The sequence below is a fragment of the Artemia franciscana genome, unplaced genomic scaffold, assembly GCF_032884065.1.
Source record: "Artemia franciscana unplaced genomic scaffold, ASM3288406v1 Scaffold_1635, whole genome shotgun sequence".
Lineage (NCBI taxonomy): Eukaryota > Metazoa > Arthropoda > Branchiopoda > Anostraca > Artemiidae > Artemia > Artemia franciscana.
In genome coordinates this window covers 3,835-26,115 of record NW_027062897.1, presented here as the reverse complement: position 1 = coordinate 26,115, position 22,281 = coordinate 3,835, and the positions used below count along the sequence as shown (strand labels likewise).

Sequence of the window (22,281 nt, the reverse complement as noted above, 5' to 3'; positions counted from 1 at the left end):
AAAAAAAACAATGAAAAAATAAACATGAAAAAGGATTCTACGGCCTTTCTGATTCAGGAGTCATTCTTAAAGAATTGGGACAAAACTTAAGCCTTAGTGTAAAGAGCGAGGTATTCACGATGGGACAAACCCCCTCATATACATAATAAAAATATAAGAGTATAAAAGTTTGTTACGTAAGTTAATTCTTAAGTTACGTATAGTTTTTACTAATAAAAACGTAAACTAATAATAAAATATTGGAGGGCAACTAAACCTTCTTCTCCACCCCTTATTTCTCAAAATCATCTGATCAAAACTAAGAGAAATCCATTTAACCAAAAAAAGAGTCAATATGGAAATTTCATTTTAATAATTTATTTGCGGAGAGCCAAAATCAAACGTGCATTAATTCAAAAACGTTCAGAAATTAAATGAAAAAAAATAGTTTTTTTAACTGAAAGTAAGGAGCGACATGAAAACAAAAATGAATCCGTAGATGAAATGGGTTGTCCCCTCTGAAATCCCTCGCTCTCTACGCTAAAGTTTGACTCTTTGCAACAATTCTACTTTTTAAAACAATTAAAAACTTTAGAGTAAAGAACGAGGCGTTGAGGTGGGGACAACCCATTTCATATACGGATTAATTTCTGTTCGTTTTAAGTTTTAATGTCGCTCCTTACTTTCAGTTAAAAAAACTAGTTTTTTTTTATTTAATAGTACATAGTACTATTTGTACTATTTGTACTATTTGTCATAGTACAGTTGTCTTGTCAGTACTATGGCTGAGTTAGTCACTGGGCAGAAAGAGTTACCAGCTGTTCAGCTAAAGAGATATGTTTCAACCAGTCCCAAGTTTGGTATGCTACTCGTCATAAGAACTGGCTTGTTGGACCCTGTAGTTTACAAAAAAATGAGCAATATAGACAGAGATTCAGATCGTCAGTCCATCTCCTCATGTCTCCAGTAGTTTATTTCCAAGCTGTGAAGTACAGAAGAACTCACTCAAATCCAACTGAAATTTGTATATTTCCCAATTGACATTGCTCTTGCCCAGGCAGGGACTAACTAAAATGCATCAAATAATCAAGATAAAGAAGTCATCTTGTTAGCTTTTATTTATGTTAAATGATGCTGTGATTTTAGATGTTAGCAATTTTGTTGATCTGTTTTTAAAGTTCTTTTTATTCCCCCCCCCCTAAAAAAGGAATACCCACCAACAAAATTATGGATACATTCTTGGATGGAGGCATAGCGTTAAGGAATTTCAAACGCAACCCCCCACTCGTTCAAAAATATCATTATTTTTGCATTTTTCGGCATGCTTCCTAAAATTGTCATGTCAATTGTCAGTCTTTCGAAATACCCCTCCCCCAACGAAAATTCGCCTTATGCATGCTTTCAACTGGGTACAGACTTGCCATATTTTAGGAAGCGGACAATAAGCAAACCTTCATAAGACCCTTTAATGTAAAGAACCTTTTTTCATGGGATTATTTCATTGTTGTTCGAAATGCGTTCTCATGTTATTATGTTTGGATAGTATATCTATCACTATTGGTTGTTGCACACAACTTGAATCCCATAGATTGAATGTCAAATTAATTTATTTAATTTACTTCAATAAGAGAAATTTTCCCCAAAGATAAAGCCAGCCTCATTACTTTATCACTACTTTGTCCAGTTGAATTTTAGTGAGTTCTTCCGTACTTCACAGCTTGGAAATGAACTAAAGGAGACATGAGGAGACGGACTGAAGATCTGAATATCTGTCTTGATTTTCATAACCAAAATTTATCACCAAATCCAGATAATGAAGACATCTTGTTAGCTTACTATTTTAACATAACTGTGCTTTAAATTAACCCTTCAAGTCGAAATACTAACAATATAAGCACTACCCACATAGGAGCAAATATTTTGAGGGACAAGTTCTCTGTTCTCTGTTCAAGAAGAACAAGTTCCCTGTTCTTCTTGATTGAGAGACAAAGATCAGAAACAAATTCTGATTTGCTAAACTTTGGGCAGACTACTTTTACATTTACCCGGAGTTAAGTTCAGTTAAATGCATAATCACACAGTGTCTGCAACTTCAGTGCCCAGTAGGAGTGCATTTAGTATTGCTGGGTACCGTGCACAAAAGTAGTGGTCAAAAATATTTATGTGGTCTTTTTATTTATTTATTTATTTATTAATACCAAATGCGGTAAGCTTTCAAGCTTACCATTACATTTATATATTTGGTTTTTATTAATCTATATTAATTAATGTTCACTTTACTTTCATTAACCTAAAAAAAAGAAATATCTGTTAAAACAGCCTTTTTCAAGTAAAAAAAGTCATTTCTGTTCTCAGTGAAAACAGAAACGGTATTTATATTTTTTGTTCTCTGTTTTTTTTCGTTTTTATTTTCTTGTTATTTTATATTTCTGTCTTTTACCGTTTTTCTTTTAGCCAAAAACAGAAATGGTGCTGACCCCTACTTTGGCAACATTAATGAAAATAATTTTTCATTTTGAAAACATGTAATCGGTCTTACAAGGTTCAATACAGCAGCTCCATTTCACAGAATTCAGAAGGGGAGGGGAGAATCTTAAAAATCTCGGCGTGGGCAACTTTGTTGATTTCATCAATGAAAATGCCAAACAACATAATTTTTCAAACAGTATAGCTCAAGAAATCAACAATTGGGAGGGGTGTTCAAATGCCCCCCTCCCCCCCCATTTATGCCACTGGGTCTTAGCCTGAGTCCATAGTAAGCTGAACTGGATTTTTATAGTCTATATCTTAAAATAACTACCAGACATTTTTCTGCTAAATGTTCATTTTGTATTTTTTCTTGTAATAACTTGTAAAAGAGCTTTAAGAGGTCTCAAGAAGAAATATCCCGCACAAGCTCTGAAGCATTGTTATATTTTTGCCATTTTTTATGGCACTTGGTATTAACTAAGTTACATATAGCAATCGCCAATTCTGTCGGTCTGTCTGTCGGTCTGTCTGTCTGTCGGTCTGTCTGTCGGTCCCGGTTTTGCTACTTTAGGCGCTTCTAGGTAAGCTAGGACGATGAAATTTGGCAGGCGTATCAGGGACAGGACGAACTTAAATTAGAAATAGTTGTTTTTCCAATTTGACCATCTGGGGTGGGAGTGGGGGGCCAGTTAATTCGGAAAAAATAGAAAAAATGAAGTATTTTTAACTTATGAATGGGTGTTGGCATTTTTATGAAATCTGATGTTTAGAATGATATTGTGTCTCAGAGCTCTTATTTTAAATCCCGACCGGATCTGATGACATTGGGGGGAGTTGGAGGGGGGAAACCTAAAATCTTGGAAAACAGTTAGAGTGGAAGGATCGGGATGAAACTTGATGAGAAAAATAAGAACAAGTCCCAGATACATGATTGACATAATAGGAACGGATCCGCTCTCTTTGGGGTAGTTGGGGGGGGGGGTGAATTCCGAAAAATTAGAAAAAATGAGGTATTTTTAACTTACGAACAGGTGATTGGATCTCAATGAAATTTTATATTTAGAAGGATATCGTGGCTCAGAGCTTTTATTTTAAACCCGACCAGATCTGGTGACATTGGGGGGGGGGGGGAGAGTTGGGAAGGGGAAACCTAAAACTTGAAAAACACTTAAAGTGGAGGGATCTGGATGAAACTTGGTGGAAAAAATAATCACGAGTCCTAGATCCATGATTGACATAACCAAAACAGATGCGCTCTCTTTGGGGTAGTTGGGGGAGGGGTTAATTCTGATAAATTAGAAAAAATGAGGTATTTTTAACTTACGAACGGGTTATCGGATCTCAATGAAATTTGATATTTAGAAGGATATCGTGTCTCAAAGCTCTTATTTTAAATCCTGACTGGATCTGGTGACGTTGGGGGAAGTTTGGGGGGGAACCTAAAATCATGGAAAACGCTTAGATTGGAGGGATCGGGATGAAACTTGGTGGGAAAGATAAGTAGAAGTCTTACAAACGTGATTTACATAATTGGAACGGATCCGATCTATTGGGGGGGGGGGATTAATTCGGAAAAATAAGAAAAAATGACGTATTTTTAACTTACGAATGAGTGATCGGATCTTCATGAAACTTCATATTTAGAACAACCTCGTAACTCAGATCTCTTATCTTCAATCTCAACTGGATCAAGCGTAATTGGGGGGTAGTTGGGGGGGGGGGCCAGAAATCTTAGAAAATACTTAAAGCGGTGCGATCAGGATGAAACTGGAGGGGAAGAATAAAACCTGTCAAAGATATGTCACTGACATAACCGGACCGGACCTGCTCTCTTTGGTGGAATTGGAGGGGGGGGGGTAATTTTGAAAATTGAGGTATTTGTAACTTACGAAATGGTGACCAGATCTTAATGAAATTTGATATTTAGAAGGATCTTGTGCTTTAAAGTTCTTATTTTAAATTCCGATCAGATCCTGTAACGTTGGGGGGGAGTTGGAGGGGAAACTAGAATTCTTGGAAAACGTGAAAATAGGGGTATTTTTATCTTACGAATAGATGATCGGATCTTAATGAAATTTGATTTTTAGAAAGAATTTATGTCTAAGAGCTCTTATTTCAAATCCTGAGCAGATCGTTTGACATTGGGGGGAGTTGGAGGGGGAAATCTTGGAAAAACACTTGGAGTGTAGGAATCGGGATGAAGCTTGGTAGATAGAATAAACAAATGTCCTTGATACGTAATTGACAGAATCGTACTGGATTCGCTCTCTTTGGGGGAGTTGGGGGGAGGGGTTCAGTGATTTGGCAAGTTTGGTGCTTCTGGACGTGCTAGGAAGATGAAAATTAATAGGCGTGTCAGGGAGCTGCACAATTTGACTTGATAAAGTCGTTTTCCCAGATTCGACCATCTGGGGGGCTAAAGGGAGAGGAAAAATTAGAAATAATTAGGTATTTATAACTTACGAGTGGGTGATCGGATCTTGATGAATTTTGATATTTAGAAGGACATCGTGACTCAGAGCTCTTATTTTAAATCCTGATCGGCATTAAGCCTCTTATTTTCCTTTTTAAATCAATCTATTGATTCATAGAATTTTTTTAGAGCTCATACCATATGATCTCTTGGCTCTTAGCTCTTCTCGCCTTGTCACAAGTGCCATATGAGCTCTTAGCTCTTGTTGTTTATGATATTATTCAAGGTTTTGAAGATATTTTCATTTTTTGCTGAGAAAATTAAAAAAGGCCCCGCTAGATTTTCAAAAATGTAGTTGCCTATTCCCCTACATTTTCTTAAATTGTCGCACCTGGGTAACTTCACTACCAACTCTTAGGAGGAAAAGTAGGTATTATTTATCTTTTTTGGGTCAAAATTGTGCTATAATGTTTATTCTGCTGTGCATGGTGGATACTGAGCCCCCACTTCACCAAGAAAAATTTGGCCTACATAACTGCAAAGCATTTGTACAATCGACTGTATTAAAATTATCAAAAATGCAAGGCATAGAGTACATGGATTCATTGAGAAACGGACTTTGGGCTTGAGCCTAGCAATGTGGTCACAATATCAAATTTATATAGGCTAACATAGATTGCAAAATTGGATTCTTTTTTCTTCTTTTGCAATTATGATTCTCACAAACAGGACAAACCCAAATAAACTGAAACTTGAAATTTAAAATTCGTAATATTATGGAGAAAACTATTAGGATTCAATTATTTTTGTGTTTTAGCTTTTGCCCCTGCCCTATTTGCAAGGCTTTAAAGATTTTGAAATAACAAGTCAATAAGAAAAAATGTCTTGATTGAAAAAATCTTGACCTAATGCAGTGGCATCAGCTGAGGGGCGGGGGCACTGGCCTCCCTCTTTTTTGCCCCCTCTTAATTTTCAAGAATACTTCTTTTTTGGTATTTCCTTTGAATTTTTTTCATAATTACTTTCAAAAAAAACAACAACAACAAAATCCCTCAATCTCCTTATTTCTGCGAATTGACACCACTGGCTTACAGGCTGTTTCTCTTGGACTTTGCTCCTTGTTCCCAGGATTCAACCAATATTCAACTAATATTCACAGTTAAACACAAGTTTTGTTTTAAGTTAGAAGCTGTTACTAGAATATTTCCAAGCTTATAGGCAAGGAAGGAGTGAGGGTATGAGGTAGAAAATGCTTCCAGTGCCATTTTTTGAGCTGTAAAATGTTTTATAAAAACCTATTTCACGTGTCCCAACCTCCATAAATTTGTGAAAAGTCGGTGTATTAAATGGAGGAGTAGAGTTTGGTGTTTAAAAAAATGTAATAAGATCCTATTTTTGGGTTTAAATCTAATTTAAACTTAACTTCTTTAATGCAGCAGCTTTTGGTGCTAATAAGAATCTTCTAAACTAACTTGTCTCTGAATTTAGTACACCTAACTACTACTATTTAGGACCTAAACTATAATAGACCCTAGACTTGAGTATAATTCCTAAAAAGAAAACTCCCTAAAAAATAAGCATTTCAGAGAACAGTAAAGAAAACAGTAAAGAACCGTAATAAAACTCAAGACAATTAGAAATAAGTCCTATGACGAATCAAACTTTAATTAAAATAAATTGTTTCATAAACAGCAAGATAACAGATATGACAAAGAAACAAATGCAAAAACAAATAGAAATTAAAATGAATACTCAAGTCAAACTTTTAAAGTATTTTAAAATTTTAAGCACTTTTAAAGCTTTTAAAGTATGTGGCATTTAATTGAAAACTATATCTATTTGAACAGAGCACTTTAATTTTTCAAAACACTGAATAAAAAAAAAAATCACTATGAAAAAGAAGACACCAGGAAAGAACTAATGAAGATAAAATTTAAAAATACTATAAAACATTGTTAATTGAATTATAATTCTCGCCAAATTCAGATTCAACATAGTATGACCTTTCCTTCAATATTATAATTATAGAAAGATTTAAAAATTTGTTTTGTTCTCAGTAGAGCAAAAATGACACAATAGACTTTTGAAGGATTGTGATTAGAGGGTGGGGGCAGTACTCAAATACTTCTTTGCAGTAATTTCTGTTTGTTTTAAGTTTACTTTGAGTATTAATTTTCATTCAATTTATGTTTGATGAGATTATTTATATTAATTTTTACTTGCTTTTTGTTTCATTCGTTCTGTAGCAGTAACTTCTGATCTTTTAACTTTGAATTACCATTCTTTTTTGAAACTTTAATTAGCTCTTTGGTTTTCTCTGAAAAACTTCTTATTTGGAAAGCCTTTATTTAGTTAATTTCCGTTTGTTTTGATTGCCGAAGTTCTACTATTTGTTAATACTTGGAATATTTCTCCAGTTTTTCAGCTTTTGGGCTTGAGAATTAAAATTTTGGGTTCTAATCTATATTCTTAAACTAAGTAAGGGGTATTAATACATGTATATATTACCTTTTCGTCAATTGATCTTCCCCCTTGAGAATTCTCTGAAAGTTCCGACTTAATACTCAAATCCATTCTTGAGATACACCCTTTTGACAATTATTTTGTCAAAGCATAAGTTTCTTTATTTATTTTAAATTCCTTCTCCAGATTCTGTCAAATTTTCACCTTAATACGTGTGGCCTAAGTTGTACTTGTATCATAGTGGTGATGGTAGTAGTAGGAACCGCAGTAGGAGTAATAGTGTATTATGTTTGGTGCTAACAGTAGCAGTAGCAGCAGTACTAGTAGCACTTGTAGCAGGCACATTTTGCCTTTCGGTAACCTGGAAATCCCACTCATGATACCCCTGAATTTTCCTATTGATACGATAAGCCATTCCAAAAATATTGCTTATAAACCTGTATCAGCAATCTCCATACACATAATATGTTTTGATTTAGTTCTACCTTCCCCTCAACCTCTCCTCAGATGTTTTTTTTAATATCCTCAACCTTAGCGGTACTAGCTAAAGAAGTAGTAGTTTTAGTGATAGTATTAGTAGCAGTAATAGTAATTGTGGTAGCAGTAGAAACAGCTGTAGCTGTATTAGTAGTGGCTGGCAAATATTGCCATTTTGTTTTATTGATCACCTCCCTTATCATTTCTTAAAAGTTCCAAATATACCCAGTCATTCCTGAGTTAAACCCTTTTGACAACCCTCATGCTCATATCATGTTTTGATCTAGTTCAACACTCCCCTCAACATTCCTTGAAAGACTCATCTTAATTCCCTTCGTATTTTGGGAAAGTAGAAGTCAAACATGCACACATTTTCTCGATAACACATACTATAGGTAAACAATGAACAAGTTGCTTAAATCACAGCCCATGTCCAGAGACTTCAGGGAGAGTGGAGGTGGGGTGGGTTGATATCCCCAAAATCATAATTACTTAGCCTTTCGGCAATGCTGACAAATTAGTGTCTCAAAACTTTGTATGTATGTTTTTTTTTAGAAATGATGGGCGGGGGGAGAGTTGCATACTCTCATATCACTTTGACTCTTAAAAACAGCACTCTAACTTCAAGTTTTTAATCAAATGAGACCTAATTTGAATTTTATACGACTACCCATTCACTAAAACCTTATAGTTACAGTACAGTCTGGGAGAGGGAGGTGGGGAAATTTATAGCCTTAAAGCCCTTGTCTAATATCTCCTGGGGGTTTTCATTCAGATTGCGTTTGGTGAAAAGAAATGTAATTGGGGAGGGGGGCTGGCAGCTCTCAAATCACTTTTAACTCTTAAGAGGGCACTAGCCCTTTCAATTTCGAATCAAATGAGCCTCTGATTACCCCTGATTGAACTTTTGCATACCAGTCCAATAAGCTCCATCTGGAGCTTATAATACCGCCCATTCTATAAAACAAGCTACATTCTTCCGGGGCTTAACTTTTAACCCTTGCCCTGGGGGCTATGGGGGCAGTGTTTCTTCCCCAAGGTCATAGTTTCCAGACCCTCTAGCCACGATGAACAAAAAGTGATATCTCCAGATTTTGATTGGATGTTTTTGGGAAATTATGGACGTGGGGGAAGGGCTGGTTGCCCTCAAATCACTTTTAACTCTTAGAAAGGGCACTATAACTTCTACTTTCAAATTAAATGACCCACATCTGACGTTAATCTCAATCCAAAAAAATACATGCCCACAGGGAATGACTTATAGCCCCATCCTCAGGGCACAGGGGTTGTATCAACCCAAGAGGCAATGTTGTATGTTCTTTGCACTATTTTGAACAAAATCGCTATTTCATGATTACAATCAAATTTGTTTGGTGAAACAGGTGTTGTTAGGGAGGGTAATAGTTACTCTTCATTGCTTTTGCTCTCTTAAAAGGGTAAATCACTACTCCCAGGCTCAGGGGCTTGTCTTAACCCCAAAGGCCTTGTCATATAATATCTGGACTATTTTGAATAAAATGGCTATATCAAAATTTCCCTTAGATACATTTCAGGAAAATCCGATGTATACATATATATATATATATATATATATATATATATATATATATATATATATATATATATATATATATATATATATATATATATATATATATATATATACATATAAGTATATATATATGTGTGTGTGTGTGTGTGGCACAAAAACATTCGACTGGGGTAAATACCCTCAAGTCATTTTGACTCATAAAAACGACACTAGCGCTTCTGTTTACCAGCCCAATGAGCCCTCTTCAAAGTTTGTACGACCACGTTTTCTAAAAAAAATCTCTTTTTCGCCCCAAGGGTATAACTTGAAACCTTTGCTTTGAGGACTGTAAGGGAGGGGGTTTTCATTCTCAAAGACATAATTTTTGGACCTTTTAGCTACGTTGAACAAAATGGATATCTTCAAATTTTTATGGTAAGTATTTGGGGAACACTTCCCCAAACTATTAAAATGGGTACTATCCCTCTCAATTTCAAATCATGAGTCCTATTAGAATTTTCTGAACTACTTCTATACAAAGCGTCCTGGTCTAAAAAAAATATAATAACAATACATTGTTCTAATATCTTGACTAATAATCTTGTGCTAATGTATCTTATGCTAACAATTCTTGACTTAAGGAGCACTATTGTGCTGCCTACGATTATTTTTTTTCTAGAGGCATTTCATACGGAAGGGAAGGTCGTATAAACCTTTGAGGGGAGTCATTCGATTCAAAATCAGAAGGTCTAGTGCCCATTTTAAGAGTCAAAAGTGATCGGAGGACAATTAGCTCCCCCAAGGAGTTTTGTCCAAAATAGTTCAAACTATTTTGTTAAAATTAGTTCAAACAGCAGATAACAGAAGCCCGGGTCAACACAGCCCCTCGATCCCTTGGGCAAGTGCTGTAAGCTATGGCCGGGGTTACATGATGTTCTTGCGGAAAGGAGATGGTTGTATAAACTTCAGAAGGAACTCAAATAATTAGAAATCGAAAGTTCTAGTAAACTTTTTGAGTGTAAAAAGTGATAAGAGTGCTATTAGCTACCCCCCAGCCCTATTTTCCAAAATGTATCCCATCAAAATGTCCTATATTGTTCAAATATCAGACAACAAAAACTCCAGGGAAGACACAACCTCCTATGGCCCGGGAGAAAGTTTTGAAAGTTATGCCTCGGAGGCAGATAAGGCTCTTATGTAGGGAGTGGTTGTATAAACTTTAGAGGAGGATCATTTCATCGGAAATTGAAAAATCTAGTTCCATTTTTAAGAGTCAATAGTGATCAGAAGGCATATGCCCCTGCACCAACTTTTCTCCAACTGCACCCGATCAAAACTTCGAGATAGTTATTTAGTTTAGATTAGTCCAAAGATCAGATAAATAGGGGGCTAACACACCCCCCGCCCCCCGAGTCTGGTGGAAAGGTTTGTAAGTTATGACTGGGGGCACTGTCTTTTCAAAACTTAGCAATAGCTAACCGAGAGAGTTCATAAATTTTTCCTTTTTAGTCGTAATGCATGGGTAATTGAGGAGCACACAGTATTTATTTATATTTTTGCGTGTCTTTAGAAAATGTACAGTAGTTGCAAAACTTAGCTGTTTCTACCCGAAAGAGTACATAAATTCTTTCGTTTTTGTGGTAATATATGGGTAATTAAGGAACACTTAGTATTTATTTCTATTTTCGTGTGTTTAAAAGAAAAAATGCACTATCTTTGCGAAAGTAGGCCATACCCAACTAAAAGACTGCATAAATTCTTCCTTTTTAGTCGTATTTTAGACGTGTGGGTAATTAAGGAATAATGTATGGGTAATTAAAAAAGTTTTCTATACTTTTCCAAGGACTCAAGGAGATAAAGCAAAGTTGGCATTGAAATAGGCTCTTTCAGACATAAGGTTCCCCCCTCAGACTAAACAATGTCCCACCGCCCCTCATTTCTAGTACCTGTTGAACTAGAATCCATCACCAAACATATTTTAATGATTGTTTTTAATCTACCGGGTTAAATCTAAAATTTGGATATTAGTCCACGTTACCAATTTCCCAACTTGACTTTTGAATCAATTGACATCCTCGAAATTTTAAATTGATAGCAACTTGGTTCTTATGGGGCCAAAATATGCTTTTCAGGATTTTTTTTTTGGAAATGAGGAAACTTCTCAGGCTAATAACTTTTCATGAGGCTGATGGATATTTTGAACTACCTACTTTGTACTTTTTGTTTGGTTGCTTAATTCTGTGTGTGGGGAAATTTCCCGGAGGGGATTTTCAACGAAGATTTTTCCGAAGGGAAGATCTTCAGTCGTAATTTCCCATGGGGTGGGATTTTTTGTGGAGGGAATTTTCTGGGTAGGAATTTCCCAGGGGAAATTTTCTGGGGGGTGGAGGAATTTTGCAGGGGGAAAACCAGCTCCTAAAATGTTGATGGGATATTAAGGGGTATGGGAACTAAAAGAAAAGTATACCATGCGCATGCAGATTGTCATAAGGGTGTAATTCAAGAATGGATTCGGGTATTGCCCTCTCTTAGAGGCCACTAAGTTTTGAAGAAGGAATATGTTATGAATCGACTGTTGTTCCGATATACAAAGCAACATTTTTTTCCTTTACCTTTTCTATTAGTTTTCAGTCCTCTGCAACGCTCTATAAAGTTGGAACTTTTAGAGAATCAGTTAAAGAACAGTTCGCGGTAACGAACTGTAGTAAGAAGCGACCCGGCTCAACAGTAACCAAAACTCTAAACAATGGTTACGTCAAAAGAATCACATTTTTACACTGATTCTAAATATATAAGTTTAATTAAGATTAATTTTACCTACTAAAAGTTAAGAACCTGAGAAAATTTACCTTATTTTAGAAAATAGGAAGAAACAACGCCGAAAAATCAAAGAATCTTAACCAAAATCGCACCATCAGATTTAGCGTATCAGAAAATACTACTGTAGAAGTTTCAAGCTCCTACATACAGAAATGTGGAATTTGTATTTTTTTTTCCCCCAAAAGACAGATCGGGGATGTGTGTATTTGTTTTTTTCTTCTTCTTCTTTTCCCCAGGGGTAATCGTATTGACCCAGTGGTCCTAGAATATCGTGAGAGGGATCATTATAACGGAAATTAAAAGTTCTAGTGCCCTTTTTAAGGTACCAAAAGAAATTGGAGGGTACCTAGGCCTCCTGCCACGCTAATTTTTTCCCAATGTCACTGGATAAAATTTTGAGATAGCCATTTTGTTCAGCATAGTCAAAAAACCTAATAATTGTGTCTTTAGGGACGACTTACTCCCCTAAAGTCCCTGGGGGAGGGTCTGCAAGTTACAAACTTCGACCATTGTTTACATATAGTAATGATTATTGGGACGTGTAAAGAGGTTTTCAGGGAGACTTTTTCAAATTAAAGGGGGCTCGAGGGAGGGGGTTATAATGTATTAACGCTCCATGGAGGAATTTGTCATGAGGGAAGAAAATTCCATGAAGTGGCCGCAGGACTTTCTGGCATTATTAAAAAAAAACTCCCTACCCCTTTTCTTATCAAAATCATCCAATCCAAACTATGAGAAAGCCATTTAGAAAAAAAAATTATACAAATTCCGTTTTAATTATTCAAGAGTGTAATTATTCAAAATTATACATGCATTAAGTAATAAACGGTCAGAAATCTAAATAATAAAAAGAAGTTTTGTAACTACAAGCAGGGAGTGATATTGAAACTTAAAACAAACAGAAATTATTCTGTTTATGAAAGGGGTTGTCCCCTCCTCAACGCATCGCTCTTTACGCTAAAGTTTTCATTTTTTTACAAAGTAGAGTTGTGAGAAAGAGTCAAATTTATATATTTGACAAATAGGCTAGTGTTTTCTAGTGAAATTTAATGCTGTCTATTAAAAGGATTTATCCGTATCTTAACTCTTATTTATAGTTTGATTTTATTATTCTAGTGGGTTTTGTTACAATCTTTTATTATTTTTTATCTTTGCACCGAGTGCAAAGGCGTACAAGGAGATGGGTTGAATATTCGACAGCTCGTTGATTACATAGTTTTTTAGGTTCATCGTGAAAACAAATCCACACCATTTATCTTGCGGATTGTTAACACAAACATTGACTGGTTACTGACAGTCAACAGCTCCTGCCCCTTCGATGGTCAAACATTCCCTCATAAAAGAAGGTACAATGAAAATTATGTAACAAAGGAAAACTTCCTTCCGTTTACAGGGAATTCTTGCTGTTAGGTATATGACAGCAGTAATAAAATACTGTTGGAAACTAGATATCAGCCGCGAAAATGCAAATTTTGGGATCATAATTAAAAAAAACTCTATTAATATCTAATTAATATATATAAGGATTATGATTATAAGAAAAACTCTAGCATTTATTCTACTATTAGTCATGATTTCATTACATATTAACAGAGGCACAACTCTGAAATCAAAAATTTTGTTGCTTCTCTTTGGAAAGTAAAAAAAGTAGTCCTATCATTTCATGGGTAAGCATTTTTGTGGGAAAATTTGATGGGTTTATTGAACATGTATCTTATTCTTTTACAGATTAGGCCACTAAAAGAGGTCATAGGATCTATGTGATTCAGGATTTATCTAACTATTCTGGAAGTCAAGCCACCAGTCCAAGGAGTTAGGAATTTCTTTAGGAAAAATATAACTACTAAAAATGTAACTGTTTAGAAATTTGCTAATAACTAATAAAATGGACAATTGCAAAGTTGTTATTAGACTAGGAACTGAAAAAAGTAAAATAAAACATTTTCAAATAAAAGTAATAAAAGTAAAAGTAAAATGTGTCTTTACCTGTTTCATTGTAGAACTCTCTACGTGAAGTAAATTCAACATTGATATTTGATTTTTAGCCATTTCAGCCCAAAGTAATTCATATTTCGACTCAATCATTAAAATTTTGTCTTCATTTGCTTTTTTGACTCTTTCCAATTCTTTAACTAGATTAGCATTATTAACAAGTATCTTTGACTTTAAAAATGACATTTCAATGACATTTTCTTTTTTGACTCTTTCCAATTTTTTATCTAGATTAGTATTTGTACCAAGTATCTTTGAAATATTTTCTTCATTTGCTTTTTCGACTTTTTCCAATTTCGTTGCCATGACTCTTTGGTCTTTTGACATTTTCAACATCTCAAACTTCAAACTTTGAGCACTTTCAGCCAATTTTGATTCTATCTCTGATATTTTGTTTTTATTTTCTGTTTCGACATCTACCAGTCCAAAGAGAATTTCGGAAGTTTCTTTCATCTCGAGCCTCAAACTTTGCACACAATTATGGTTTGCAAGCTCACCAAAGCATATTGTAATTCCACATCCAGAGTTACAACTAACAAGTCTCTTAGGATCGAAGCTACATTCCAAAAGATGATTCTCGAGTTGTTCCAGTACTAAAATGGCAGGGCATCCGTGTATTTGGTTGTTGCAAGTCAAGGTTAGTCTATGAAAAAAATATCTGTTCATAATTTGAATGAATGTATGCATGTCCAACCCCACTGGACAAGTATATAAATATATACTTGTCCAATGGTTGCAAAAATACATTAGAAAATAATACAGGACAAAGAAAGAAAGAGATAAAACCAATAGTGCGACCTAATCGGCACCACAAGCTTTACAACAAACAAATTCAATGAAACTAATAAAATCATACACCAGAAGCCTAAATAAGATACTCAATTATTCATTTACACCCCACCCCCCGAAAAAAAGGACAAAGGAACTAAAATTCATACTTAGTAAAAAGAATTTCTTTTATTTATCTCTTGAAAAAAGAAAAATGACTATTATTTCTTAAACTTTGATCTAGATTAGTCCAACTTCTAATCCCCCTATGAAGTAAAAAAAAAGCGTCGACCGGGTCAAACCAGTCGATGGAATATTAATCTCTCCAGAAGATCGAATGTCATAATTGTGTATCATAAATCTCAAATTAACTAAACTTTCAAAACATGAAAGATTTGTACCATGATGCAGCCTAAAAATAAACAAAAAAGTACATAACTCTCATAGTCTAGTGGCTGGTAGTATCCTTATTCGTTCGTAGACGTTCGAGACTAAATCCAAGGGTTGTAGGCTAACCATCAAACGAACTACATTATTTTTAAAGAGCTCGTACGGTCCGGACAATGGAAGGAAATATACCAAGCTTAACGCTACTAAAATACAAAATACATGGATGGACAAGCGAAAACTAAAGAAGGTGCAAGACATTGTAGGGGAAAATGCTTAAGTTTTCTCATTCCATCTAGATTACGAGACAAAATTTTACTCAGAGATTGTGCATAAAATTTGAATGATAGAATATCATCAATATAAACCCTCAGGTATTTCATCGATAAAGCACGCTTTAAAATTCCAATGTGTTACAATTTCATTAATCCAAGGATATTAGATGCTCAAAACTTTTGCAATCAAAAACGACCAAAAACTAATTTAAAAAAATATTTCTCCTAAAAAGAAGGTTTTTCAAAGAAAAGTAAAGGCCATTTCAGAATTCAGATAAGCATATACACACCTGTAAAAATTCAAACTCAAAACGACCAGAAATCAGTTTTAAAACGTAAATGAAAGCTCAAACGAAAAAAAAATTAAATAAACAATCAGCAAAAATATACGACAAGTAATAATGTAACTGAATAAACAAATCACATGGCAATTAATGCTTAAATCGAATATAAAAATCTACCTTTAAACAAAAAAAAAATATATTACTATTGAAATATAAATGAAACCCAAAACGAACAGAAGTTAAAAAAAAACAACCTTTTGCATCATTGGTGTTTTACTGAAAACGCTATAATAATAATAATTATTTATTTATCACACATACGATACAGAAAGTAAATATGGCGGAGTAAGAATAAATTTGAAACACAAAGAGAAAAACAAATATACACAAAAGATAAAGAAATAAACGGATAAGACGGTGGTGAGGGGATAGGCGCGCAAAATCAGTACTAAAAAGTTTTCTGTGTAGATTTTCCAACTTTAAAGTTTATGAGGAACTGAAAATTTGCTAATAAGAATTCAGTCTTTTGTCCCAGGTGGAAGATATTGAAGAGATTCACAAAATTTGCCTTAATATGGTGGAAATAGCTGAGGCATAAAGGAGAGTATAATAACAGAAAGAAGAATAAAATTTAGCCAGCACACGTCTATCATAATTCTCTGTGTTTGCAACAATCTTTGCATAGCCAATCAGGATCTTTTTACTTATATCACAAACAGTAAGCTGACACGGCTTTTTGGAACGGCTAATCAGAAGTAAATCATCAGCATATGGAAGATAAGAAACCTCCGCCAAAGCACAAAGGTATGTACGTGAAATCTTAGCCACCGTATTAGAAATTCAAATCTTAAAAAGAGTAGGGGACAGAACAACACCCTATCTAACTACTCTTCTTACATTTAAAATAGTGTCTGGTGTAGATTTTAATTGAAGAACAGAATTTGAATACCAAATCTAAGAAGAATTGTAACAGAAATATTGATTCCAGAATTATACAGAGAAAAAAGGAAAATATATTTGTAATTATATTACTAACATTTTCTTTTGTACTTAATATTGAAAATAAACATTAGAATTACAGTAAAATTATGAACTGATGAGCTTTCAGATATTAATATCATTATAAATTGAATATTCCCTTTAATTTATTAGCTCTATCTAGAATTATTAAACACGAATATGGTTGCACTAAAAACAAGGGTTTGGATGCTACCCCCGTCCTTAACTGTAAGAACCTAAAGGCTACTGCGTCGTTTTCACTGAAAACAAATTATATTACAAATAATTCTTTTTCCAGTTCTAACAGCATTCAAAATTAAAATAGAATTGCAGTGAAATAAAATCTTGAACTGATGTATCTATCATCAAATATGTCATTATGTATCAAATATTCAATTTGATTTCGTTTATACTTTAGAAGACTCTTCAAGACACTTATAAATTCAAATATAGTTCGGACAACGGACTTGCAGGAAAAATAAGATATCATTGAATGGACCTCTGCATGATAAGACATTATTGCGTAAACTGCAAAAAAAATGGTAATTTCGAAAATAATTCTATTTATTTTAACAAAGAATTAAAACTATTCAAAACTTTAAAGAAGAAAACCAAAAGTTTGAAGCTTAGTGGAAATGATAATAAGAAAATATCATTACCAAATTTCTTTTCTTATACTACTGCTACTACTAAGGACTCACCTTAGCACCAAGCCGTCTGAGGCCAACAGGCCAATATTGTATATTCTTTTCTTATAAGTTAAACAATGTCTTTTTAAGATATGAAAAAAACTGATATAATTTTTTGAGTCCAGTTCAGAAGCACTAAAGTTATTATGTAATCTGAAAAAATATTTAAAGTGACTGAGCAATAGTCTTAATATTTTAAGTCAAACAATGAAAATTCGTGAAAATTTTAAACTAGTGTTTTTTTTTGTTAGATCATATTTATTCACTACATGAATATGCTTACAGGTTTGAACGCAACCAGTTATATAATATTGTTAGGAAGCCCCCCCCCCCCAATTTATTAAAGTATTAAAAATGATGATTCGATGCAACAATTCTAAAACCTTAAAAAGAAAACAGAAAGTTTCACGCTTGGTACCTATCGTTGTTAGAAATTGGACTAGCTTCAATAATCAAATATTTTTTTTAAAAGTTGAACTTTCAGATATTAATATCTTTATACATCAAATATTCAGTTTAATTTATTAGCTCTTTCTAAAATTGTTCATTACAAATATGGTTTCACTAAAAACAAGCGTTTGTATACTGCCCCCTTCCTTAGCTGTAAGAACCTAAGGCCTACTGCGTCATTTTTACTGAAAACGACTTATATTACAACTATTTCCTTTTCCAGTTCTTACAGAATTAAAAATGAAAATAAAATTGCAGTGAAATAAAACAATAAACTGAATGGTTTATGAACAAATATATCATCATATATCACATATTCATTTTGGTTTTGTTTATACTTTCAAAAGCACATATAGTTTTAACATATACTTTAGACATCGGACTTAAGGTAATAATCAAATATCTTTGAATGGACCTCTACATGCACTAAATTGCGTAAACAGTAAAAAACTGCTTAAAATATAAAGAATTATTTTTGTAATTACCAGTTTTTTGCTGTTTATGCAATTTAATGTCTTTTTATGTAGCGGTCAATCCAAAGATATCTGAATTTTCCTGCTAGTCCGATATTTAAACTATATGGGATAACTATATGTGTCTTAAGCAGTCTTGTAAAGTTATAAACAAAACCAAATAAAATATTTGATATATGATGATATATTTGTTTATAGATCCATCTGTTCAAGATTTTATTTCACTGAAATTCTATTTTCATTTTTAATGCTGTAAGAACTAGAAAAGGAAATATTTGTAATATTATTCGTTTTCAGTAAAAAGGACGGAATAAGCTTTAGGTTCTTATAGTTAAGGAAAGAGGCAGTATTCAAACTCCTGTTTTTACTTAAACCATATTCGTACTGAACAATTTTAAAAAGAGTTAATAAAGTAAACTGAATATTTGATGTATAATGATATTAGCATCTGAAAACTCATTAGTCCACAATTTTACTAAACTTTAATGTTTATTTTCAATAATAAGTACAAAAGAAAATCTTTCAAATGTAATTACCAATATTTTTTTTCTTTTTCTATGTAGAATTCTGGGGTCAGTCTTTCTCTTATAATACTTCTTAGATTTCAATATTCAAATTCTGTTCTTCAATTAAAATTTGCACTAGACAGTATTATAAGGGAAAGAAGAAGAGTTAGGTAGGGTGGTGTTCTGTCCTCTATTGTTTTAAAATTTGTATTTCTAGTGCGGAAGCTACGTTTTCACATACATACCTTTTTACTTTTGTGGATGTTTCTTATGTTGCTTGGGATAACGATTTGCTTCTGTTTAGTCGTTCCAAAAAGGGTATTCCCAATTTGTCTCTACAATCTCTGATGATTTTTGTGATATTGTCCTTTCACTTAATATACATAAATGTGAGTTTTTTCCCTATAACTGTACTTTTGCTAATCCCCTTCACTATAATAACTTCAATATCCCGCTTTATGATTGTATCCGTTGGTTGTATATCCTCTTACAGCCAAGTTGATTGTGTCCTCTTGTTGATTGTATTACTAATAATATCTCAAGCTAAAGTCAGTGTACTGTTTGTGATATCAAATAGTTCGTGGTAACGAACTGTAGTAAGGAGCAACTCGGCTCAATAGTAAACGAAAATCTAAAAAACGGAACTTCGATGCTAAAAGATATATAAAAAGAATTGGATTTTTAGCCTGATTTCAAATATATAAATTTCATCAAATTTAGTCTTTGTCATCAAAAGTTACGAGCTTGAGAAAATTTGCCTTTTTTGGAAAATAGGATAAACACCCCCTAAACGTCACAGAATCTTCACAAAAATCACACGATCACTTTCAGCGTATCAGAGAACCCTATAGAAAAAATTTCAAGGTCCAATCTACAAAAATGTGGAATTCCGTATTTTTTGCCAGAAGACAGATCACAGGTGCGTGTTCCTTTGTTTGTTTGTTTTTTGTTGTTGTTTTTTTCCAGGGGTCATCGTATCGACCAATTGGTCCTAGAGTGTTGCAAGAAGGCTCATTCTAACAGAAATGAAAAGTTCTAGTGCCCTTTTTAAGTGACCAAACAAATTGGAGGGCACCTAGGCCCCCTTTTACGCTCATTTTTTTTTTCAAAGTCGACTGATCAAAATTTTGAGATAGCCATTTTGTTTGCATTGTCGAAAACCATAATAACTATGTCTTTGGGGATGACTTACGCCCCCACAGTCCCTGGGGGAGGGGCTGCAAGTTTCAAACTGGATAATGTTTCCATACAGTAATGATTATTGGAAAGTGTACTGACGTTTTCAGAGAGATTTTTTGGTTTGGGTGTGGGGTTGAGAGGAGGGGACTATGTGGGAGGACCTTTGCTTGAAGGAATATTTCATGGGTGAAGCAAAATTCGATGAAAAGGGCGCAGGATTTTCTAGCATTACTATTAAAAAAACGATGAAAATATAAACATGAATAAGTTTTTTCAATTGAAAGTAAGGAGTAGCATTAAAATTACACATAATTACACATTATTACACATATGAGGTGTTCTAAAAAAAACTTTAGCATAAAGAGCGAGGTATTTAGGAGGAGATAAATACTTCGCTCTTTATGCTAAAGTATTTTTAGTAATTTCAACTATTTATTCTATGTCTTTCTGATTCAGGAGTCATTCTTAAGCAATTTGGACAAAATTTAATATTCAGTGTGAAGAGCGAGGTATTAACGAGGGGACAAACCCCCTAATATATGTATTCAAAAATATAAGAATATAAAAGTTTGTTACGTAAATTAATTGTTAAGTTACGTAATTTTTTTACTAATAAAAACGTTCGTTAAAAATTAAAAGTTCTAGTTGCCTTTTTAAGTAACCTAGAAATTGGAGAGCAACTAGGCCTCCTGCCCCACCCCTAATTTCTCAAAATTGTCTCATCAGAACTAAGAGAAAGCCATTTAGCCAAAAAGAAAAGAATTATTATGCATATTTCATTTTAATAATTTATGTACGAAGAGCCAAAATCAAACATGCATTAATTCAAAATCGTTCAGAAATTAAATAAAAAAACTAATTTTTTTAACTAAAAGTAAGCAGCGACATTAAAAACTAAAACGAACACAAATTACTCTGTAAACGAAATTTGCTGTCCCCTCTGCAATCCCTCGCTCTTTACGCTTAAGTTTGACTCTTTGCCACAATTCTACTTTTTAAAACAATTAAAAACTTTACCGCAAAGAGTGAGGGATTGCTGAGGGGACAACCCATTTCATATACAGAGTAATTTGTGTTCGTTTTAATTTTTAATGTCGGTCCTTACTTTTAGTTCATAAAACTAGATTTTTTTTATTTAATAAGTAAAAAGATCCAGATTGGCTATGCAAAGATTGTTGCAAACAGAGAGAATTATAATAGACGTGCGCTGGCTAAACTTTATTATACTTTCTGGTATCATACTGTCCTTTATGCTTCAGGTCTTTCCCCCCTTATTAAGAGAGCTAGTTTACACTATCCGGAAAACCTATTCAACTTTTGTAAATCTCTTCTATATCATCCACCTTAGACAAAAAACCTAATTCTTGTTAGCAAATTTTCTGTTCCTGGTGTAACTTTAAAGTTGGAAATTCTACACAGAATACTCTCCAGTACAGGCTCTAAACGCCTATCCCCTCACCACCGTCTTATCTGTTTACTAGCTGTTGCTAGTGGGGTGGCTTCGCGCCACCCCAACACCTAATTGGTGGGGGCGCTTCGCGCCCCCCCCAAGCCCCCCCGCACGCGTAAGTCGTTACGTGCCATATTAGTTACGCGCCATTGTAGTTGTGTCCCTATGTCCCACCTGTGAATATATATATATATATATATATATATATATATACATATATATATATATATATATATATATATATATATATATATATATATATATATATATATATATATATATATATATATGTATATATATATTTATATATATATATATATATTTTTTTAACTACGTAAAACTTGCAAATATACAACATTCTTTGCTGTCCCAATGTCTGTGCATATAAATAGATTGTCAGGTTTACCGACTCTTGAACATGCAACATATAATGGTCCATGGGAATACAATCCGTATTCAGATCTTTACCTCATGATTTTAATGATTGCCCTTGAGCTTTGTTGATGGTGATTACTAATCGACCATTCCCTGTGTCGCCGTCGTCATTTATATATCCCCCTGTGCCCCTCGGCGTCCCCTTTGTAGTTGTGTCCCTGTGTCCCGGTCGTTATTTGGTTCCCGGTGTCCTAGTCTTGTGATTTCTCTTTGAGTGTCCCGGGCGTCATTTATATTCCTTG

At 33.9% G+C, this 22,281-nt stretch overlaps 1 protein-coding gene across 1 annotated transcript in view; it reads right to left on the bottom strand.

The window, feature by feature from the left end:
- The window catches only part of LOC136042635 (ras-related protein Rab-7a-like), a 29,971-nt gene extending 15,188 nt beyond the window's left edge, over nucleotides 1-14,783 (bottom strand). Inside the window, exon 1 of the mRNA XM_065727599.1 lies at nucleotides 14,139-14,783. Within this exon, the coding sequence (XP_065583671.1) occupies nucleotides 14,139-14,597 (459 nt within the window). The 5' untranslated portion in view covers nucleotides 14,598-14,783. The remainder of the gene's footprint in view (nucleotides 1-14,138) is intronic.
- Nucleotides 14,784-22,281: the final 7,498 nt, after the last annotated feature.